The 23,890-nt window shown below is 51.4% G+C and overlaps 1 protein-coding gene across 1 annotated transcript in view; it reads right to left on the bottom strand.

Moving 5' to 3' along the window:
- Positions 1-3,009: 3,009 nt before the first annotated feature.
- Positions 3,010-23,890, bottom strand: part of Gas6 (growth arrest specific 6) — a 35,136-nt gene continuing 14,255 nt past the window's right edge. The window contains exons 3-15 of the mRNA XM_005366254.2: positions 23,342-23,366; positions 21,503-21,565; positions 16,371-16,493; positions 15,630-15,752; positions 14,424-14,546; positions 13,475-13,596; positions 12,395-12,513; positions 12,022-12,211; positions 9,454-9,618; positions 7,757-7,925; positions 5,778-5,950; positions 4,276-4,504; positions 3,010-3,531 (exon numbers count right to left, since the gene is read on the bottom strand). Of these exons, the coding sequence (XP_005366311.1) occupies positions 3,377-3,531; positions 4,276-4,504; positions 5,778-5,950; positions 7,757-7,925; positions 9,454-9,618; positions 12,022-12,211; positions 12,395-12,513; positions 13,475-13,596; positions 14,424-14,546; positions 15,630-15,752; positions 16,371-16,493; positions 21,503-21,565; positions 23,342-23,366 (1,779 nt within the window). The 3' untranslated portion in view covers positions 3,010-3,376. The remainder of the gene's footprint in view (positions 3,532-4,275; positions 4,505-5,777; positions 5,951-7,756; positions 7,926-9,453; positions 9,619-12,021; positions 12,212-12,394; positions 12,514-13,474; positions 13,597-14,423; positions 14,547-15,629; positions 15,753-16,370; positions 16,494-21,502; positions 21,566-23,341; positions 23,367-23,890) is intronic.

Raw genomic sequence — 23,890 nt, 5'->3', positions numbered from 1 at the left:
CTGAAAGGCTGAGGCAGCCATTGGTCTGAGGACTGGTCACTTGGCCTTGCAGCCTGAGAAAGCGATTATGGTGGTTTCTATTTGATGCTGGCTGACCTTGGATCCAGCATGATCTTGCTTTCCTACAACCTCCAGGAACCTGACCTTAGCCTCCCTAGACCAATATCAAACAATATTCTGCCGATTTATATTTATACCAGTGTATATACTAGGCTATTTAATATCTCTTAGGATCACAGTTTCAGGGGCATTTGTGAAAGTCTCCTAAGAATTACATTTGGAGGCAGCAGGACAAAATCGTCTCTGGACTTTAAAGGGGGAGGGCTTTGGCACTGCTTCTTGATGGGGCCGGGGGCCAGCTGGCTCTGTCCCCTGCCATGTGTCTACCCAGAGTGCACAGTTAAGCAGATCTCACAAGGGGCATAGATATGCCACAATACTGGCTGTAATACTGGCTGTGGAAGAAGGATATCCTACACAACAATGGCAAGATTCCTGTCACGTGTAAGCGTGAGGTTCAGGAAGATGAGGTTGACCAGATGCACGAGGAGGCATCCTTGCTGAAGCCACACAGTGGGTGGCTTTTCTACAGGATCGGGGCAGAGGGCACGTTGTCTGTGTAGTGAGTGTACAGAGAAGAGCCCGCTCTGCAGGCTGATGGGTGCAGGGTCCTACCCCCCATCTACTTTTATATTACACTACCCCAGTTTTATATTCAGTCCCGTGTCCTAGGCCCAATGTGCTTGACCTCTGAACTTCCTAAACTGGCCCCCGGGTCTCTGAAGAACAATAAAACTGCAGTGAGTCCATGCTCACTGGAGCCAAGAACTATGAAACATTGCATGCCAAGGTCAACAGTTGTGTTCATTGCCACAAAAATGTCTTTCTCCCTTGTCTCCAGCAGAGAATGTAAGGCCCTGTACCCTAGTGTCCAGAGCTGCCCCCACAACCCACACTAACCTGCAGTGCGGGCAGAAACTCTTGAGTGTCCTGCCTTCGTGTGGACAAGGCTGGGAAGCCAATTGGAGCCTGCATGCTTGGTGGCTCTGGACCAGCTCCTGATGACTTTGCCTCTTTGAATGTCACCCGAGGGTCTGCTCCATGCTTGGCTTCTGTGCTGGTTGGTGAGATTTGTTCTCGGTCACCTGCTTTGTCACTCGCATCTGCTTTTGGGATGATGTAAGATATGCTTGTCCCAAGTCTGCGGTATGGTACCCGTTGATGGCTCATGTGAGTGTGCGTGGGTATGAATGGGGTGGGTCATGCCCACTAGTGAGAGACGCTGAGCTCTTCTGCTTACCGGATCAGCCTGCCTGAATCAGGGTTCCACTTGCACCATCTCCTCTGTGGGTCACAGCCACTATAGCTTTGCTTCCCCAGCCTAAGTTATCAAGAGCTTGGTAATGGATGACATGGGCCACAGGATGTTTTACTGGGCCTGCTTGCGTCTCATACTTGCTTCTCTCTCATGTGGTCACTCTTAGGTTTGTAGAAAGTTGTCTGTTCTGGAAAGGGACCCTGTGATCTTGGGTGTCTCCAATACCTTCCAGCTAGAGCACATTGCTTTCCTTCATGTTTAAATGCAGATCTGCAGACTTTGTGTTGAGAAATACAGTGAAATTGGTCTCCTGCCCTGAAACTGCTTTCTAAAAGGTGACTTTGCCCTAGGTACATTTGGAAAAATCTAGAGACATATTTCTTTATCAGACTATGTCCGAGGGAGGATGTGGTGCTGACAAGCGGCCTGAATGCATGGTAGGGTCCCAGGCTGAAGAAAACAGCCCCAAGGATACAATGAAAAATGTAAAAGTTCATCCCTAGAAAAAGAACTTTGCAATGAATTCAGATGATAAAGGTCACAGTCCATCCTACCTCTTCACCTCGTCTTCCCTCAAAACGTTCCTGGTACTCCCCTTGGTGTCCTGTAGTTTGGCCACTTGGGCCCAGGGAAGTGAGGATCCCATGGCAGGCAGCTGACAGATGATTATTGCTTTGTTTGGCAGGAGGTGGTAGAAGGTTTGGTGCCAGCCAAGGCTGAGGATGGGTGCAACATTGGGGAGGAGAGGTGTCTGCTCTTCCCACAGTGTTGTTGCCTCCCTAGGGCAGATAAGGAATGCCAAGTATGTGGCTGCCCTCCACTACCCTTGTCTGTGTGGTCCAGCTCCAAACCAGCATTTGTCCTGCTGTGTTCTTGGCCTTGTGACCTCCTGGAGAGATCTGGGACTGCTTGGAGGACATTCATGAGAACATTCCATGAAAACATTCCAGAGTTGCCTCCAACACATGGAAAAACCACTGAGGTCTAGGGGATGCTGCCTCTCCAGTTTAAATAAGATGTGGGCTTCTGTGGCTGCCTGAGGACAAACAGAGGCAGCTAGGGCCCCGGGCAGGGCTCTACTTCCTACCTTCTTGGAGTTGTGTTCAACAGTGTTGTTTCTGTCTTCACCATAACTTACAGGATGCTGGGGTTAAAATCAGCGGCTCCTAACTCCTTCCCTTATGGAGAAATAGTAGCTCAGAGACACTGGGCTGCTGTTTCTTGCATCTCCTGCTGCCCAGGGAGGGTGCAGTTCCCTCGGCTCTGCTCACAGAGTAGCCTTGAAACAGAAAACCAGACCTTTTCTTTTAAATGGAACAGGGGGCAGTCAAGAGAGGCAATGGAGAGAAGGGAGAATCTGTATAGGTGCCACCCCTACATCCTGGCTGCCAGGGACAGCTTTAAGAAGAGTTCTCTCTGTGGGGGCTGATGCAGAGGTGCGTAGGACTGTCTCCATTTGCAGAGAAAGCTGAGGTCCTGCAGCTTGCTGGTGAACCCGGTCCCAGCCCTTGCCCTCATCCATGTGAGGAGAGGTTCCTGCCATAGTCCACAGCTGCCTGTCCTGGGACACAAGGATCCCAGGAAAGGCCCGTCCAGCTGTGGGCCTGTGCCATGATGCTCTCAGAGCCCATTTACCCCAAACGCAGCTCAGTCCTGAGACACGCCCAGGACAGACTGTGACCAACCCAGGGTTAAAAAGGTTTCTGTAAATTTTTATTTTTCCATACTTTAGAATCAGAAAGAAGCATGTGGTAATAAAAATAACAGAATTATTTTCTTCAAATCCACTCAGCTGCAAATTGCCAGCCCTCCAGCCCAACCCTTGCTAGCCAGCTCCCAGTAGGCCAAGGGGCTCTAGGAGCAGCCAATGACCTGATACCAGTCCCTTTATGTACATATATATACAAGGCAAAGAAATATCCCAAGAAAAAAAACAGCCCCAAGGGCAGTAGCCCACCTGCTCCAGTGTTGCCGGACCTGTTCTGGAGGAGCCAGTGTGTCCATACCTCCACTTCCCTTTGCCGTTGGGAAGGTACAAAGGCCTCTTGTGCATGGGTGCTAGAGCGTGGCATGCTCCACAGGTGGGCAGGAGTGTGAGGTGATGTCACTGTGCTTGTAGGAGGCCTCGTCCAGGTCCAGGGTCTTCTGGTTTACCTCCAAGGTCATGCATCCACGGTAGAATGCCGTGACAGGTGCAGAAGTCACTGGGACATCTGAGCAGAAATGCAGGGAGTCCTACTTACCATCCTCTCTATTGCTATGACCATCCCTGCCTGCATTCTCTCTGCAAGGGCATTTGCTCATGGTACCATCCCTGGAGATACAGATCTGTACAGGCATACAGCATCTTTACCCCTCAACCTCCCAGGCACACATACATATGATCTGTCTTCACCCCTTAAACTCCCCTCCCAGGCATGCATGCATATTGTTTGTCTGCCTTGCAAGTTCCCATGCTTCAGGACCTCGGGCTCTTTATCTCCCTTGAAGCCTTATTGGTTATAAGAAAAAAAAAGGTCAGAGAGCTTGTTTGCTAAAAGTAGAGACTGTGCCTGTAAGAGGACTCAGGCCTCTCTATAGGTATCATCCCTGTTCCCCCTGTGGGTCTGTGTAAGGTAGCTTCTTCTGGTAGATGTAAGAAGGGCTGCCAGATGCTCTGTCAGCTACGAAGGCTGCAGATCTTTGGCAGTAGTAGTTAGCTACCTGACTCTTGCACACCTGCTAACCCTCCCCTCTGTGTTTGGTCTCCTGGACTCCCAGGCCACACCTCCCAGCAGGTGACTCAGAGAGAGGACTGAACTAATAAGAGCTCCCACTCCCGCTCCAGCAGAGAAGCCAGGGAATATTTCTGATAACTAGAACCTTGTCTCAGTCGTTAGCACAGCCCATGGGTGAAGCAAGTCAGCCATTCTGCCCAGGGGATGCCCATGATAGGGTTCAGATGAGAGCGCCCCTACCTGGCAGGCCTCCAACAAAGGTAAGCAGAGTGCCTTGCAGATGCTTCTCGAGGATGTCCAGTCTCTCCTGCAGCTGGGCAGCACTCACTTCACTCTGGCCCTTGGTACCATCCACTTCCAGGGTGGCCTCACCGTCCCGAAGGGAGACCGTGACTACGTGTTCCTGGCTGTCGCACACTTTGATTTCCATTAGTGCCAGGGCAACATCCTCGACTGCCAGGACCACCAACTGCAGGGGACATAGAAGCACAGGGGTCTTCATAGGCTGGCCACCTCAACACTACCCCCTTCTTGTAGCTCCACAACCCTGGGTGTGAGGAGGTCTCGGAACCCTAGTACTTTCCTAGACTGGGACCCAATCTTTGCCGGTAAAGCAGGGGGCAGTTGAGAGGTGACTGAGGAGGATGGCTAAGAGTAGTGGCTGCTCTTACAGAGGACTTGAGTTTTCTTCCCAGCAACCCCATAGCTCACAACCATGTCTAACTCCAGTTCCAGTGATCTGCCACTCTCTCCTGGTCTACACAGGTACACAGAGCACATGTGTACAATGCAGGCACAGCCTCCATATAAAAACTTCAAAGTCCCTGGGACACTCCTGTTCACCCAGGTCACCCAGCCTGGGCTGACTTAAGAATGTGGCAGGACACACCTGTCATACATAGCTGTGGTCTCAGCACAGAAAAGAGCACACACTCTACCTAGCCTCCCTGGGGTGAACAGGCTGTGCTGGCAGGAGCCTTTGGCTTTTTATCACAATGCAAGGGATGGGTTGAGATGCCCAGTGGCATGAAGTCTGGTCCCCATGGTGGTATGGATCATGGAAACCAACCCTGTTACTAGTTAGTGTAAGTAGCCAGCAGAGCTCTATGGGCTGCACAGGTGGGGGATAGAACCCTCCTGTTTGGGACATGAGAGAGAAGTCTTCCTCTCTCTCAACAGCCTCATGTTCTGTAAGAGAATGGGGGTGGGGGGAGGGGAGGTAGCAGAGCCTCACCCAGCACCACTCACCATGATCATCTGATAAGTTATCACAGCTTATGGTGAGGTTAGTGGGTCTGACTCTGAAAGAAACTGGAAATCTCACTGTGTAGTGACACTATGGGACTCTTATGACATTGCCACTCTGTGTGGGACACCCTACACCTATGGTCCAGCAGTAGCTCACAGGAAGGTTGCAGACCCTGGCTGCACCACCAGCCACCTTGGCCAGTGTAGTTTTATTTCACAGTCACGGCACGTGACTGTACTGCAGCCTTGGCTCCAAAGTCAGAGGGCATCACCCAGCTGTGTGTACGCAGACCTGGGTAGATATCTGTGTCTGGGAAGGAGTCTCCAGGGCAGGGAAAGGTTCAACGTGTCAATATCCCAGAGAGTGGGCAGGGCCGTGGTACTTTTCCTTGAAGGGGAAGAATGGGGGTCAAACAGGGTTTTCAGAGGCCAGGGTATCCCAGGCTAACCTGGCCCCATATTCTAGCTGCTGCTGTAGCTCCATTCAATCCTACCTGCTTCTTGAGCTTCTTTGTAGAGTGGTAGTCGACCAGGGCCACAGAGAGGGGGACGATGTGGTTGTCACCCACCAGGGCTAGCAGCACCCCCGTGTCAGTGGCAGGACGGATCCGAGCCACAACTTCTACTTTCCAGGTGGTTTCCGTGCCGACGTCCAGTGACGTCCGGGCTGCGATGAAAGTGGCACATTACAAGGCAATACAAGCAGGAGAGAGGCGAGAGTGAGAACAGCGAGCGGCGACTCAGACCGGAGCGCCACAAGGGACATCTCTGCACACCCTGGGAGGGGACCTCCTGGTAAAGGCATGTCGGGGAGGATGCGACAAGGCTGTACCTCTAAGACCCGCCAGTGTCTCAACAGACAGCACGCGGAAAGGAGAAGCTCGCTAGCACTGGATGTAGACTATCAACTCTGGGGCACTGGGGGTGGCTACTCCCTACTCCGAAGTACCCTGCTGGTGCCCTCCAGGTAACAAAGACCTATCTGGGGAGCCACAAGGCCAGCACCAAGGGCCACCCACTGCCTTGCTTCACCTCTGCTGAGTTCACGAAGAACCTACCGCATCTCCAGGCCATGGGCTGCCTCCCTTCTGCCAGCTCCAGGAGACACCGAAGCATGCAAAGTGGGCATAAACTTACGAGGCCATGCCCACGAAGAGATGTGAGATACATTGCTCCAGCAAGCCCTACGTGTGTCTGTGCTCTGGGTGGCATGGCTTGGCATTCCAGAGCCTCATGGCATTAATTCATCCCCACGCAATACACGTGGATGCCGCATGTTTAAGACACAGCTGGGTGACTCTTCATGCCATCTGCATCTTAGGTTTGCACTAAAGTGGACAGGTGGGTTCTGATTCTTCCAGGGCAAAGAGCCTATATTCTTCACCACATGGGAGCCCTTCACCAACTGAGAGCCAGAGGAGATAATATTTAAGACATAATATTTAAGTCTGTCTCTCATGAAGGACACCAAGGCTAGAAAGAGCTGCTGGGAGCCAATCAAGTAGGTCAGCCTCACTATGGTGTGTCGGAGGCTCGCAGGCTGACCTATTCCCCCTCACCCCACCCTCAATCGATCAGATCACTTCCTCTAGCCTCTCCTAGCTGACATGTATAGGGGTTAATTCTCAATAGTTTGTTGAGTATATGAACACAGATTGCAACAATAATAAACACTTTGGTGTGATGGAAGGGGCCAAGCGTACACTCTACCTGGTTGGTGTCTGACAAAGGAAACCGGACCCTGCCTGTTTGGTGAGTTTTCTCAGCATGGTGACTCATAGATGTCATTGCTGTTAGAACTTAAGGTTGAAGGCCCCAAAATGACCCTCAATGGCTGTTACAGTTTAAGAAATTATGGGTTCTGCTTTAAAGCAGCCTAAGTCCTGAGTGTACAACCTTCTGCTTCCTGGGTCATCCCTAGCAACTGGTAGCTGTAGATTCCATGTATCCTCCCTCCTCTACTCTGTGCCCGAGAAGCACAGCAGAACACACCTTTGCCAGACCCCTTCTTGCTTTCTCTCCATCTGCGCCTGAGTGCCTGCTGCAGGGCCCCTTCCAAGGGTGATAAAGATGGGCCTTCCTGTCTTCATGCTCTTTCCGCCTCTAATCCTCCTCTGATTGCTAAGCCTCATGAAGCCACTGGCCAGCGAAGGCCTGGCACACGTCTGAGAATTGCTGCATACGTTCGGACATGTCCAGTGCTGACCTTTTGGGTTTTCTTCCAGGTAACCCCCTCCCCCTGGGCCTGCCCATCCTACCACTTTCTAGCCATTGGGCCATGGCTAACTCTATGTGCAGTTCAGATACTTGTCCTGGGAGCTGGGCCTTGCCTTCCCTGCTGAGCCCTGTCCCAGCTTGTGAGTTAACAGGCTTGTCACTGTGGTAGGAACCAGTCAGATGGATGCTCACACTTCAGCAGAGCTGCCTGGAAGTCCCACCACAGCTGGCCCCAGCCAGGGCGCTACCCACTTACTGTAGTTGAGGCTGAAGAAGGCAAATGCATTCCCAGGGAAGAAGGAGCCCCTCTCCGTCACAGAGAAACACTGCATTTTTGTGTTTGCTTTCACCGTTTCCTGGATGGCGCTGTCTTCCCCATTCAGCCAGTTCCAGCTCCTCATGCACCCGTCCAGGCGAGGGTTAATCTGGAAAAACAGGTAACTCCTGGTGACTTCCTGAGCCAGGACACCATAATGGCAGGCTGAAGCAGGAAGATGGAGAGCCTGGCGCTACAGGACCTGCTGGCAGGGCCCTCTGGCTTACGTACGTGTAAATAAATCTATAGTGTAAAAATAGAGGGAGGGTTCCTCCCCCATCCCCACAAAAGATTTCTTCACTTTTCAAAGACTTCGGGACACCTGTATCCATGCAGAATGAGAACCCGTGTGGCAGTGAGGCAGCCACCTGCTTTGTCTGCAGTGTCTCCTCATTGTAGGGAGAGGGACAAGGTACCTGCCACTGGACAGCACAGGTCGGGCATTTTACTGTACTCGGGGCTACAAAGCAAAGCTAGAAAGGCCAGGCCACAGATGCCAGTCCCAGACTGACCATATACACACTGTGTGCAGGCTGTTATATGGGTGGCTTGGTTGGGTTTTATGACTGTACACTGTGTGTGGGCTGTTATATAACCCAATCAGGTCACCCTCGTGACTGTACACTGTGTGTGGGCAGGCTGTTATATAACCCAATCTGGTCACCCTCGTGACTGTACACTCAGTGTGTGCAGGCTGTTATACAACCCAATCAGGTCACCCTCGTGACTGTATACTCAGTGTGTGCAGGCTGTTATATAACCCAATCAGGTCACCCTCATGACTGTATACTCAGTGTGTGCAGGCTGTTATATAACCCAATCAGGCCACCCTTATGACTGTACACTCACTGTGTGTGGGCTGTTACATAATCAAATCAGGTCACCCTCGTGACTGTACACTCAGTGTGTGTGCATGTGCAAAAGCTGTTATATAATCCAATCAGGGCACTGTCATGACTATATACTCACTGTGTACAAGGCTGTTATATAATCCAATCACGTTACCCTCGTGACTATATACTCACTATGTGTAGGCTGTTATATAATTAAATCAGATCTCACTTATGACTGTACACTCACTCTGTGTGTGTGTGTGTGTGTGTAAAAGCTGTTATATAATCAAATCAGGTCTCCCTCATGACCACACACTCACTGTGTGCAGACTGTTAAATAACCAAACCAGGCCACCCCATCTTCTGTGTTGAAGAGCTGCAACCATGCATTTGCTGTCATCCCTTTGGGACTCTTCCTGAGGTGGTGACTCGATCACCTACCAGACAGATTTTCCATCTGCACTGGATGTTGCCATCCCCAAAACAAGGGTTCTGACCACTGAGCTAGAGACAGATGAGGTTACAAAGGCCAGGTGTGGTATAGGCAGAAAAAAGCCAGGACTTTGACAAGTGACCCCCCCCCCCAAAAAAAAAGCCTCTCCCACAGGAAATCTAGGTATGGCTAACAATCTAAAGCATCTTGAGACACGTCCAAGAAGTTGACCGTTACTGATGGACCATGATGGCTGCCAGCAGGACCCCTTGTGATTGTTAGACTTGGGCTCAGCTGGAGGACAAAGCCCCTCTGGACACAGCCAAGCCAGAGCTGGCTGCAGACCCCTCCATGGTCAGGGCTGGACTTACAGGCTGGACGAGGTCATTCTCCTTGAAGGGAATGCCGCCCACGGTGAGATTCAGGTGATAGAGGCCTCGCTCCAGCTGGAACAGCTCCCCAGCCACTGCAATCTTCATCACAGCGTCTTTGTTGACCTTGATTACCAGGTTGCGTTCCAGCTCCTCCACAGAGATCTGAGGGGGGTCAGGCAGGGAGGTCAGGTGGATCGTCATTCTGGAAGGACCCCAGATTGTATCGTGTGGGTCAAATGCACCACACCTCAGGGTAGGCATTCCATATTATTTATGTCTCACAGCCCAACCCACGAGCCTACACCTGTGTCACCTGGGCCCAAGACACTTGACCTCAGTGGGGGACAGGCTATGCTACCAGTGTTTAGAAGCCTGACCCATGAGACCATGCCCATGTCTCCTGGGCTTGTCAAGGGCACTGGATCTCAGGTGAAACAATATCCAAGATGTCCAGGAAGAGCCTGACCTCACAAGACCACACTCATATCACCTGGGTCCAGGAGGAACTAAGCCTTGTTGGAGGCCAGGCTTACTCTCACCTCCGTGGATTCTCCCCACACCCTTCCTGGCTCCCCGTGTGAGCTCACAGGTCAGGGTTCAAAATGGAGACAAGACCTAGCATGCAAGAGGGCTAGCCTCCCCTCCCCCCTATTTTAGATTAAAATCAAAAGAACCAGAAGAGAATCACTGAAGGGTCCTACTGATGCTCATGCTGGGTTAAAAGAACTAGAGAGAACTAGAGAGCCTTGTCTGCTGCGGCATGAGCCTCACAGGTCACTGCAGCCTGACAGTCTAAGGTGTTCTACGACAGGGGGAGCACAGTAACCACAATCCAACTTGACTTGGGTAGACTGAGATAAGATCTCACTCATCCCCAGATGACACTGGACACTGGACTGGCATGGAGTGCTGCCCCCAGTGGCCTGTGTGTCTGTGTCAGGGCCTTCCAGGCTCCAAAGTGGACTCTGAATCCAGTCAAATGCTGGGTCAGAGCCAGACTGAAGCCTGGCATGCTCCATGTTTGACCTCTTCTCACACGTGACACAAACACAGTGTCAGATAACAGCCCAGTGAAGCTTTGTGGAGACAATAGTCACACCCCAGGTCCCAGGCACTCCATCACAGACTATACTGTGAAGGGTGCCACGACCCTCACAGCTCGCCTGTCTGCTTCCCTGGCCTGGCAGCCCAGCAGGCCGGCACAGCTAGCTGTGGCTAGGTGCCCATAATGGTCCAAGGGGAATGGGATTGTTATTTTGAGAGAAGAACCATTGCCCCCTGCACATGCTTCCACTGGCTTCCCGGTGTCTCCAGAAGAAACCCCAACATTTCCTCAGTCCAGCCTAGGCCTGGAGGTCAGTTCACTCTGGATTTCCCATTGATGTGTCTGCCCAACTTCCAGCCTGAAAGAGACCCCCACAACCGCCCTATGTCTGTGGCCTATGCAGCCTCTTGCCTCTATGTAAGAGAGAGTAGCAGAGAGCCTATGTAAGCTCTCTGCTACTCACAAGGTCCCCTAGGTCCTAATGCCTGCCTCCTTTGGTCATCCTTGACCCTGAAGTATCCCATCAGCCAGTGATCTGTCTATGTCATGGCTCCCCATGTCAGTGCTGTGGTTGGAAGAAATACATATTTCAAATTTTTCTAAACTCCTAACAGTTTGTGTCTAGGATGGAGCACTATTGAATGAACAAGCAAGTTCCTCAGATACCACACGTGGGGAAGCCTCAAAGCCTGTATGGGAATGTACATTAGACAGGGTGTGGCCCCTGGCTTCCAGAACAGCAGGATCCTTTTCAGCTGAGCTGGAGGCGAACTTAGGGCCTTCCTGTATCTGTCAGAAGAGCAGAGTTATGAATGGCTGGGCAGGCAGCATTGAAAGGGGCAGAACTTGGCCTCTCGGGCTGCTCTGTTACTGAGCCATGAGTTCAGGGTATGTGAGCTGCCACCTAGATAGTAGTTTGTCACAGTCCCAGCCAGCAGTCCTGCCTGGGTCCTAGCCCAGGCTTGTCCCCATGGCTATGTGGAGGGCACCCTCTCCTGAGGCTGCTTCTTTCCTTGTGGACTCTCCCCTGTTCTGCTAGACTCCCTGATCCTTCTAAGCCAGGACGAACAGATGGCACCTGGTAGCTGGAGAAATGGCAGGGGTCCATATTTGTCTGTGTGGATTTCTCATTTTGTCTTCACTGCTAAGGGAAAACCCAAGTCTTTCTGCTTTTTGGGTTTTTTTTGGGGGGGGTCAAACATTAATTCCCAAGTCTGTTTTACTGCCTGGGGTATAGGAGGTCATTGTCCATCACCCCAACTCCAGTGGGGAAAGCAGCCAGAGCTGAGAGAAGACTCCTCTGTGGTCAGATGGGTAGAGGACCCTGCTCTCAGTGGCTCGGGTTCATGGGTGGTTTGTACTGGTTGTCTATCCCCTGGGGTGTCCTACAATGTGTCTTCCGGGCCAACGCCACATGGCTCTCACAGGAAAGCCATACTCAGCCAATGAAGCAGCAGCTCTGGGTACCACAGGCTACATCCAACACCAAATGCGAGGGTTAGCCTCGGCTTTCCACTTACCGTCTGCCACATGCCATGGTTGATGATTGGCCCGCTGCTGGTAATGCGCCCAACCCCGTTATACCGCAGCTGCAACTCAAGCCGCCCGGCCCGTAGGCCCAGGACAATCCAGGTGCTATCTGAACGGCCTCCAGCAAAGAAGAGGACTCCTTCTGGGTCAAACGTTCGGAAGTCAAACTCGGCCAACAGCCTGTAAACAGACCCAAGACATAAAGTGGGGTACAGAGCAGGCGCAGGGCTGCCTAGTCTCAGGGCCTTGACCCCGTGATGCTTTCCAGGACATGGGGAGCTGGTTCACAGAGATCTTGAAAACGAGGAGCCCTGGACCAGCCTTCTCACCTGGGTTCTGCTGTCCTGTGTGCCTGGCTCTCACCTGGTGGGTTGAAGCCTCTTGAAGCGTAGTCTGATAACCGGGGTGCCGCTGAACATGCGGCCGAGGTACAAGGACTTCACGCTCTTGGCCATAGTGAAGGGCACACATGGTAAGATGTCCTGCCATGAGAGGAATGTGTTGGGGCAGGGGAAGCCCTGTGGCTGCCTTTTAAACAGCTTTCAGGTTCTGGTCATACTGGGGAGATCCTCTGACCTTCCAGCTTGCCAGGGTTAGCCCATCCCTGGAAATCCCAGAGTCCATATGACCCATCCCACGTTGGTGCCCCAGGCAGAGGCCCAGGGTTCTGAATTCTACCACCTGCTTTTTTCTCGCCTGTTCTTATTTGCTAGTGGTGTTCAAATTATAAAATGCTTCAAACTCACAGAAGAGTACAGAGACTCATAAAAATTCATTTTTAGTACACTATCAACAAAATGAACAGAACGAAGGCCTTGAAGAATATGGTTCAAGAAGCTTCCCTGATTTATGCTGTGGGCTTTCCCACTGACCAGAGAGAGGATGGAATTAAAACAGGAGGGTCTTGCATTGTCACCCTGGCCAGCAGGGAGCCTGAGGCAGAGCCCATGTAGGTGCTGGTCCCCTGGCCCCTCAGGAGGGTACTACTAGCTCATGCAGCAGGAGTCTCACACAGTACCTAGAGGACTTGGGATTCAGGCTTGTAATAGAGAAATGCTTCCCCTGCTTCCCAGGCCTGTGGCTTGCAAAGTCATCAATAGTGTGTGGTCACTTGCAGCTGTTTTCCAGAAAATGCCATCAATGCACAACTTCCCTGCAGTTTATTTAGCTTGATACAGAGCCCTGAGTGAACGGGGTGTGTGCATGCATGTGTGTGTGCACCGTATATATCCTGGTGTGAAACATCACACCTTTGGGTCTATAGCAGCAGGCTACGTGGCTGAGAGTGGGGAGTTGCTAGGGAGATTTCATCAACACCACCAAACAGAGGTTTGGCTAGCTATGTAGTCCCGAGAGCCTGTAGTTTTCAGTCAACCACAACCTGACACAAAGCACAGCTCGGGGGCTCTGCGAGGCCATCTAGTGGACACTAAGGTCACCTACCTCACAAGTATCCATGTCTGGGGACAGCTTTAGGCCCCCTCGCCCATCACAATGGCAGGTGTAGCTGCCCGGGGAGTTGACACAGGTTTGCTCACAGCGCCCCTGCTGGCACTCATCCACATCTGCAGGCAAAGGGACTCATGGTAGACAAGGGGAAGGCTCCAACACTCAGCAGCCCCCCTCTTCCCAGAGACATGCTGTAGACATCATTGCTCAGCCTGCTACCTCAGAGGCCTGTCTCTTAGGTCCTGCTTCCTAGAGAGAAACGAAGAGCTGAAGATGGTCAAGGACTGGGCTCAGACTGACCGACCAGGGATGGTAGGACCAAGAGTGTCTGCGTGGGTTGTGGAGCATGGGGCAGGGCAGGCCACTCCTTAGCTCTATGCTCCCTTCCCTGGGCTCCCATAGCTGTCTCTCAGAGTCTCTTGTAACTCCCAGAAAGGTATGACTATAGGAAGAGATAGTCTCTGCCCTCAGGACGTGGTGAGCCTCCAAAGTGAGAGAATAAGTCAATCACTCCCGTCTACTGTGGGCACACAGAGGCTGGGAAGAAGCCCAAGTCTACTAAGGAATTCGGGATCTTTGCTCACACTGCTGACATCTGGAGAAAGGAAAACACGCAGGTGTGTTTACACGGTACAGAGTATGCACTGGAACACACACATGTTTCAGAGCACTCTGTGTGAGCATACACATACGGACACAATGGGGCCAGCAGAAAGTGGTAAGACAGGACTGACTTGAGGGGTCATCTTCAACGAAGGTACACGGAGACTCCCAGGAGGTCCTGAGATTTTTTTCCAAGTCTCATGTGTGTACAATAGACTTCCTGGAATGCTGGACCACTGGTTGCCAGCCTTAGAGCAAAGCAGCCTACATCCAGGCAGTGACCCATGTGTATCCTAGGCTAAGGGTCAAAGAAGTAACCTGAGTGGTGCAGCATGGGTACCTTGGCAGGTCTTCTCCTGGGAGCTGTAAGTGTATCCCTTGTCACAGAGGCAGGAGTAGGAGCCTGGCAGGTTCTTGCAGCGTGCATCCCCACAGGTGTTCGAGTTTGCGCACTCATCTATATCTGTAAGCAAAGCCAGCCAGGACAAGCTGTACCCATCAGTGTGGGACAGTGGCTGTGGCCTCTGCGGATAAAGGGTGAGAACAGCCCCAGACAGGAGGACAAAGGCACGATGCCTTCGCCATGCGTGCCAAGTCATGGTGGGCCCAGGGACCACATGCTGCTCACCCACATTGGGGACACTGTAGACTTCGTTGCTTGGGATCCACAAAGCAAGGCAGGTCACCTCGACCTGCTACTAAAGTGTGGGGGCTGTGTCCCTTGGTCAGGGCCAGGGACAAGAGCCACAAGGAGAGAGCCTCTGTTCCTGGAATAAGGGCATAGGAGGGGAGACCTAGACAGTCCTATATTCATATCCTATATATTTCACCTATGAGGACACCCACACACTTACACCTTCTGAGAATATTCTTTGGACTGTCAGATGTGAATGCTGAGGTAATAAAAATAAAAAATCCTCCCCTCCCCCCCAAATTTGTCTCATCCGATTTGTGCTCAGACCATGAGCTGACTCCTGAATCTCACCCTGCTCCACCCCACACACAGCTGTTCGGATCATCCACACAGGCAGTTGTGGCCCAGCCCCAATGAGTCTCAGTTACTCAGGGACACTCTGGGTACATCTGTGTTGGAGCACAGCTCAGGAGGAAGAGGTGGCAGATGCGCTTTCCTGAGATTTGTTGGGTGTCCTCAGGCTCCCTGCTCTGGGCTGAGTAGAAACAGGACCACACACAGTAAGGAGGGCCCAGCTGCTTCCATGTTCTTGGGGACAGGGTAGAGGGAGTCTGTGCTGGGAGGGTCTGGAAGGTACGGTAGGTGCTCAGAGGTAATGGGGCCTGCCACCTTGCCGAGGTCCCTGCAGTCAGTTGCGGAGATCTAGGCCTTGTGACCACACAGGCTGTCTTGCCAGCTCTGTGGCCTGGAATGTACTTGGGAACACTAGTGTGGATGGGCATCCCTAGTCCTCACCCTTGCTCTCACGGGGACTCATGTCCATGATGCTGGACTGGACCATCTCCAAAGGATACTATTTCCCTCCCAGGATAGGGAGGCAGGTGAGGTGCAATGGCTCAGTCAGCGACCTACCTTGGCAGTTCCTGCCGTCCGAGGCAAGCGAGAAGCCGCTGTGGCAGGCACACTGGAAACTTCCTGGCTTGTTCTGGCAGACCTGGCTGCAGCCCCCATTCTTCTGGCCACACTCATTGACATCTGGACACGAAGAAAGAGTGAGGGGCTCCTACCCGGACACTTCCCTGCTGGCCTCATGTAGATAAGGTAGACAGAGTGAGGGCCAGAGAGCTGTGAACTGCAGCTGGTGGGGACAGCCACAGACTCAACTCTGAAGGTCGCTAGGTGACAAGGGACAGGGAGAAGGACAAAATGGACCTACTAATCAGTGCTTAGTAGTCACGAGACCTACACACAGCCTTGTCTGGTACCCTGAACAAAACTATCCAGATGACCTGTGGGTGCAGCTAGGCTGCCCTGGGTGAAGGGCTTGGCAGGTTCTGTTATCCTGTTTGTAGCTTTATCTAACACCTCGCCCTCACCTGAGTAAATCAAGGTAGGGCTCTTTAGCTGCTAAGCCCCACGTGATATTTCCTTCCTTTCAATCCTGGCCCTAAAACAGCTGTCTGGCTGCTTTAACTCTCTAGGAGCCTGCAGCTCCAGGGACCCTCAGAGCTGTTGCCTTCCTCCCAAGAGGTTGGCCATCAGGGCCTTATCCCAGGACAGGCTATTGGAATGGCTGAGCTCCCAGGCAAGGGTAGGGGGTGAGGAAAGGGTGAGGCAGAGTGTGATTGGGAGGGCGAGGCTGTGGACTCTCACCTTTGTTACAGAGCCGGCCTTCCCAGCCAGCTTTGCATAGGCAGAAGAAGTTGCCCATGAGGTCTTGGCAGAGCTGAGTACCCTTCTTATCACAAGGGTTTGGGGTGCATTGGTCAGGCAAGTCTGAGTTGAAGGACACAAAAAGAAAATCACTCAGGGTTTCTCTGAACATCTTACCTCACACAGTTGGTGGTGGTCAGAGCCACTGGTGGGGCCTCAGTGGAGCTCCTTGGGGTTCCAAAGCAGGCTAAAGTGTGATGGAAGTCCCCACCTTGGGACAGGAACAAACGTGAGGAACTTTTAAGGCACTGGGACCAGTTCCAGCAATACCACCCAGGTCTACTGGGATGTCTGTCACCGGACCAGGCAAAGAGGGACTGTTGGCTCAGGCCTCCAGGGAATGGGCCTTCTAGGTCACATTCTCTCCACAGGACACAGAACTGGAGGAGTCCGCTGAATAGGCAGGAGGGCTCTTTAAAGACATTAGTACCACCAACATACACATCAGCACTAAGGTGATGAGTCAGGTGTGTTGTGGCCAGCTGAACAGGACACACAGGTGGCTGAGCCACACAGCTTCCGCCTTCAGCTTACAGGCTGGCACAATGTTAACTCCCTCCATGCAGTACCTTAGAGCCACAGCTGAGACCTCCAGATGTAGCCTCGACTATGCCCTGGGTGGGGTGGGAGAGCTGGGTATGTGTCCCAATCTGAAGTTTAGGGGAGTTCCAGAAAGAAGCATTATTATATCCTGTTCTCAAGGAATCCTTCTAGAGTTTGAACAGATGTGGGCATGGTTCAGAGCATAGGAGGCCTGGTTCCTTCATTCTGCCCCATCTGAAGGACCTACAGTCTGCCTAGATGGGGTGGGGTAGCTGCTATCTACCAACAGCTAGACAGCTCTAGGATGTGGAATTTCCCTCTGTATGCTGTGATTACCACTAATGAATAAAGAGCTGCTTTGAGCCTAGAGCAGAGCAGGGTGGGGTGGAGGAGAGCTAGACGGGGACGACTGGACTGAATGCTGGGAGAAGGGAGGGCGGAGTCAGAGAGAAGCCAGGTAGCCTCGCCGGAAGCAGACAGAACTTTAGCAGGTAAGCCACAGCCATGTGGCAATATACAGATTAATAGAAATTGGTTAAATTAATATGTAAGAGTTAGCCAATAAGAAGCTAGAGCTAATGAGCCAAGAAGTGATTTAATTAATACAGTTTCTGTGTGATTATTTTAGTTCTGGGCAGCCAGGACAAACAAGCAGCCTCCTGCTTATAGCTCTAAAGCAGTGGTCCTCAACCTTCCTAATGCCGAGACCCTTTAATACCCTCATGCTATGGTGACCCCAACCATACAATTATTTCTGTTGTTACTTCATAACTATAAGTTTGCTACTGTTATAGATATTATGTAAACGTGTTTCCTGATGGTCTTAGGTGACCCTTGTGGAAGGGTCATTTGACCCCAAAGGGGTTGCGACCCACAGGTTGAGAACTACTATTGGGGTCAGCTTCTGAGACACTCTCAAGGGTAACGCTTTCCAGCCCTGACCAGTCTCTGCCTGCTTAAACGGTATCAGACTGGTGGCCTCCTTGGACTGGCATCCCATCGCTCAGAGGTATTTTGCCACCTCTGTGATGTTCTCCTGGTTCCATCTCCTCGATGTAGGTCTGCCTGAAGACTGGCTCTAGATTTTCACCGTTAGAAGGTACAAAATGGGGCCGACTCCAGACAGCACACCCAGATTGGACGAGGGTAACCACCCTATTTCCCTCCTGTCCTCAGGTGTGGTCACTGTCATCCGGCCACCCAAATCCCAGATCTGCATCAGAGGGCAGGGGCCAGGTGTAGTCCAGCACTCCAAGAGCACAGCCATACTTGTATCCCTCAACGCCAGCCCATGCCCATGCTGGCAGGTGATGCTGTTCTCACTCTCCTGGCATCCGATGGGAAGCTCTGGCTTAGGCGGGCCCTCTGCAGTACAGGAAAAGCTGAGACCCAAGAGCTGAGGACCAGGAGGCAGGCCGAGCTATCTCTCCTGGAGGAAGCAGCTGTGAGATTTGTACTGCTCTCTGCTTTTAGCTGGGGAAGAGTCATTTTTGAGTCTCATGACAACTCACATTGCTGGTTTTGATTCTTGGGCATCCCTATTCCACTTGCTGCCCATATGGGTCTGAAGCCAGCATTTGTTCCTCTTTGATTTACAGAAACAGTGTCAGGACAAGCCAGAAGAGCATTCGGAGCCCCGGCCAACGTCTCCTGGAGGCCGTCCTGGCAGGACGTCAAAAAGGTCTTCCAGGTTACCCTTCTTGGGTTTGCTCCATTCTTGGGGGCCCTCCCCACAGGCCTCTGGTTTCTTACACCTGAACTCTAGACAAAGAGGGTTGTTGCTGCCTGGCAGGGATGGGGAGGACCTGGCATACGATGAGGCAGGAGCCAACCTCTGGATTTCCCAGATGCATTCCTTTGCTCATCCAGGGTTTTCAGGTCAGCCTCATTGCTGGCAGTTTCTACTCGTACCGGGCCAGGCTGGGCTAGGTGCCGAGCCCACAGCAGGCCTGGGAAGCAAGTCTAGGCTTCTCAGGGAAGCTCTGCGATCTAATTTGCTTGCCTTTTTTCCCCCCTGTGGTCTTTCCACGTTTACATCCAAAGTCTGCTGGGTTTGCACAAACCACAGCCAATAACACGCCTGTGAATCTTCAAGTAGTTTTGAGATTCTTGCAGAATAGTTTCTGGCAGATCATTATAAAATGCCATTTTCCCCTTAAGCATGGATAAAGTCAGAGTGGCTTGTATATAAGGAGTCAGGATTGGAGGTCCTCATTGTTCCACAACCGCTGTGCACTCATGAGAGATCGCCTGAAGCCAGGATACGGTGTCGGGCATACTTAAGTGTCCGGTTGGAGGGTTAAATTTATTTCTAAAGCATACACTAGCAAATCTGGCATGAGGACTGGTTTACTCGGCCAAAAATACCAGAAACCCTTGCAAAATCTGTCCTTAGGCCGAGAGATGGGGCAGTGCCAGCTTCCAATGGGGTAATGTTATTTTTAAGAGTCCCCCAATACAAAGCCAACACCACAACCCTTGTCCATCTGTCCCTAGAGGAATACCACCCACCACACGTTATCTCTTTTCCTGTTGGAAATTTACCAACCCCAATGTTTGACCCTTGGCAGATACCCAGAGATCTCTGCAGCGAGAGGGACACATTCCCGAAAGGTGAAAGATGGACAGTTTTGCAGGCACTGTGCAGCCTAGGTAGCTCCTCCCCAGGCAGGCTGTTATGCTTTGAGACAGGGTTTCTCTGTGTGTAGCCCTGGTTGCCCTAGAACTCTCTGTTGACCACACTGGCCTTGAACTCACAGAGATCTGCTGTTATTCTTAACAGTCTTTCCTTGTTTCTTTGTGTGGCTGTAGGTAGAGTATGAAGTGTGAGCTGGCTCTTTAAGGGGCAAGTCAGGACTTGGGCAGCAGTCCTGTCCAATCTAGGCCTTTTGTTCTGGGCCCAGAAAAGAACCCTGAGCCCTGGAAAATCCTGATGACCTGACTCGCCCACCACTGCCTGATGTAATGTATGGGGAGCAACCTTCCTGGCAACATGTCTGTCAGACTCCCACTGGACAGGGCAGGGAGCCTGGAAGCCTTTGTAAGAAAGGAAAGAAATGGACGCTTTTCCTGGCATCAAGTGATCAGAGTGTAAGCTTAGCCTATGGCTTCTCCCTTGTCACGCTAGCTGCTGCTGGCGTCGTGATCAGCCCCCACGAGGTGAGGTGTAGGTCTCCCAGGAGGCCTGTTTGGTCAAAGGCTTGTCTAAGTCTAGATCTAAGCTCTCTAGGAAGTTCCAGAATGGGTCCAGCAAGGCTTTCGTTTTAATTTTTTAACAAAAATGGGTATTCAGAGTGTTTAAGCTATGACATACAAAAGAACCAGATACAAAGTGCAATAGGCTGCCTACCTGGGGGGCTTGTGGGCTTGGCTTGTATCCCTGTCTTCCCATGGCTCAGTAGAAGGATATGATGGTCATGGGGCACTTTGGTACAGCCACCATGAGGGGCACATGCCCATAGGACCCGTGATGAGCATAGTCGGTAGCTATGTGTCAGGGGCTTTGGCAAAGCCTCTGCCCTGAGCAGGCAAGGCATCTGGCAAATGGGTTTAGCATATTTGGCACCAGAAGATACAGGAGGTTTATCATTTAATCAGTTCAGGGACAGGCTCTGGGGGTGGGAACAATCTCATCCTCCTCTTCTAGGTCACCTACCACCACAGGGGGGCGGAATCTCGAGTCCCACCCACAGTGTGTCATTGCAATTCAAAACAGCATAAGAGGCTCTGAAGCCACAATGTTAGCCACCAACCAACCAAAGCAGTAGCATAACTTCACAGAGCCCAGGGAGCAAAGGTCCCTGGATCAATCAGTGCACCAACAAATTAGAAAGTGTAAGGAAAGAAATGGCCATACTTGATATAACAAGTGTCAAGAACCAAGTTAACGAGAGAAGTGCAAAACTAACCTAACAACAAATCGGTGACAAAAGCAAAGAAAGGCTCCTTCAAAGGGCCAGGGACACCTGAGTCACAGAAGCCATTCCCAAGGTAAAATATGAATGTAGGTTTGTCTCTGACCCTTCCGAACTGTGGACGAGCGCACCAGACATCACTCTGCTTTTGTGGTAACAGAAACAAAATAACCTCAAAGTTGATCAACCTGCCTGGGCTAAGCTGAGACAAGGCAGCTGGCATCGGACGGGCCATGTGAGTGCCCTTGCACTGGAGGGGACTCCAAACACGGGAGTGACTAGGGATGGGGTGACGCAAGTGTGCAGAAGCCTTTTCTGTACTTCTAGGTACAGCAGGGAGATGAAAAGATGGTCTTGCCTGCATGACCGAAGGCAGGGACACACTTCATACCCTATGAAATATTTGGAGCCCTCCAGCAAATATATTTATGGATCATTAAAAAAACAAAACCAAGATTTACTTGAAGAGAAAGTTCAGTGTGCAAGGAGCAGACGCCTGGCGGGCCTGACAATGTCTCACGCTGATGGAACATGCACCAGCTTTATCCCAACCACAGCTGAGCCACAGCTACCCAGTACGTGCGTTTGTCAAGTGAGACCGGAGGGGACACTTACTTTGAACACAAGGGGGGAAGTTCGGGTTTTTATCTTCAGGCTTGCCATATTTCCTCAGGCACTCTGAAAGAAAGAAACAGACAACACGGTCACTTGTCATCTCTGAGGTAGAGCAAGTGTCCAAGTCAGTGCCAACCGACACGTTTCCTTTTTGCCTGGACACATGGGTCTTCAGGGAGTGGGTGACCTAGCTATCAGTATAAAGCACTTGGTGGAAGTTACCCCAGGAAGGTACCCCAGGGAGACAGAACCCTGACTCTGGAATGGTGAGTGCTGGATCTTCCCATCACACAGAACACCAGGAACTTTAACACTGTCTGACTACAGCCAAAGAACTGAACCTCAAGATCACAGAGATCTGGGCAGGAAATGTCCTCTGTCTGAAAGTACAAGTGCTTTTTAGTGCCCTCTCAAACACTCTCAGGCACTCTGAAAGAATGGTGCTCTGGTAAGGGCACCAGACCTGGCAGACACGTGTGTTCCACAAGGGAGCCAGGAGCACAGCATTTGAACACACACAGTATACAATGGCCATGTGTGATGGCATGTAGCCACCCTCTCTGGCCTTCAGTTGGTCACTGTTGATTGTCCACATGACAATACGGTGAAGGTACAGTCAGGATGCATGGATGGGCTAGTTGTCTCCCTCTGTCTTGGTACTAGAGATGGCCCAAGGCCTTTTGGGCTAGTGCAGGCATCAGAGAGGCCTGAGTGAGTGAGGTCCTGAGTGAATGTGTATTTTGATACGGGCAAAGCTTGCCAAGGATGCCAAGGCCAACTGACCCATGGGAAATTAGCAAAGCTATTGCCCATCTGGGCCATGATCAAGAGAAATGGCAAAGCCTTCCTTGGAAAAGAGTGTTTGCGAACAATTGATCAGTGTGAGCAAAGACTAGCATGCTCCTCCCAGATGTCTACAGCCTGATACTGCTCACCTACAGAGGCCTACTGAGACGAGCTAACCCCTCCCCTTTGCGTTGTACCTAATAAACCCACTGAGGTTCTGGGTGGCAGTTTTTGCCTTAGAGGGCTCCAACGGAGCCCAGCTTGACTGCAATTGTGTCTGTCCTTTCTCTGTTCCCTTGTCTCCCCTAGCCAAGATCCTGGTACCCAAGCCTGGAGAGTCACAGCAGGCAAGTCACTGGTCCTCTGTGCTATTTATTGCTTGATACAGATTACAAGAAGGTGCTTCTAGAATGGAAGGCCAGCATCTGACCCAAGCATACTCTTTTTACATGCGATATGCATCCAAAGTACTTTGGGTGTTGACCAAACAGCGCTCAGAGAATTTAGGGCTTCTTGAGGAGCAAACTAACTATCCTCCAGACTAGAACCCTATTTTTTTTTATTTGTCCTGTTAGAGCATATTATTTCCCATGCTGCTAGGTGCCCCACTCCAGGGGCTGAGTGTATGTGTGTGCTCCCGTTCATCAAACTATGTAAAAACCTTCTGCAAGTTTTAACTGATAATAGAGCAAATTTTGATAAAACACACTACACAGGAGCAAATTTTTTTTGGCAGGAGGGCATTCCTCAATAATCTCAGAAGTACTGAGACCAGAAAGTCTGAGGGCATTCAGTTAATCATACTTCTTCATGTGGGCAGGGCCTGGAATCAAAGAATCTGAAAACCGCAGTGTTAGTCTGAGGCTCAGGCAACTTGGGATAAAATGATAGTATATATATATTCTCACACTCAAGTTTTGACCCAAGTGCTCCCAAGGGCTCTACCCTCACAGCTTCCTCCTCCCTGGAGTAACATGCTGATGGGATCTCTGCAACACAAAACAGACACTGCGCCTGCCTGACAACGAAGCCGGAACAGTAACTTTAACTTACCTTGATATCTTGGATAGAAATAGTCCTGTGAAAGAGAAGAAGGGCGACAGTTAATGGGCACAGCACGAGGCCTCTTAAAATGGACTGTTTAATCAAGCATGGAAACAGGAACCCAGAAGCAAGAAAACCTTGCACTGTGGCTCCCTCAGTGGTAGAGCTACTTAGAAGTCCTGCTCAGAGAGGTGGCCAGGGAGAGGAGCAAGGGAACAGGAGGCCTCTGCTGACTCAGCTTCTGCAGATCACTGCAGTGAGGCTACAGAGCATGAGGCCACCCTCAGGAAGAAGCAAATTGCTGTCACCATAGCTAGTTAGAGCGTGCCTCCCACGTGTCCTGAGAAAACGTGTGTAGGACAGGAAAACCAGGTAGCCCAGTTTCAGCCCAAGGACACAGAGTTCTTGTCTCAGTTAGGGTTTCTGTTGCTTCAATGAAACACGATGACCCAAGCACGCGGGGAGGAAAGGGTTTATCTGTCTTACACTTCCACATTGCAGTCCATCATTAAAGGAAGTCAGGACAGGAACTCAAACAGGACAGGAACCTAGAGACAG

Source organism: Microtus ochrogaster, unplaced genomic scaffold, assembly GCF_000317375.1.
Source record: "Microtus ochrogaster isolate Prairie Vole_2 unplaced genomic scaffold, MicOch1.0 UNK7, whole genome shotgun sequence".
In the NCBI taxonomy this organism is placed as follows: domain Eukaryota; kingdom Metazoa; phylum Chordata; class Mammalia; order Rodentia; family Cricetidae; genus Microtus; species Microtus ochrogaster.
The sequence above is the reverse complement of the archived record's forward strand: the minus strand, read 5'-3'. Positions and strand labels throughout refer to the sequence as shown.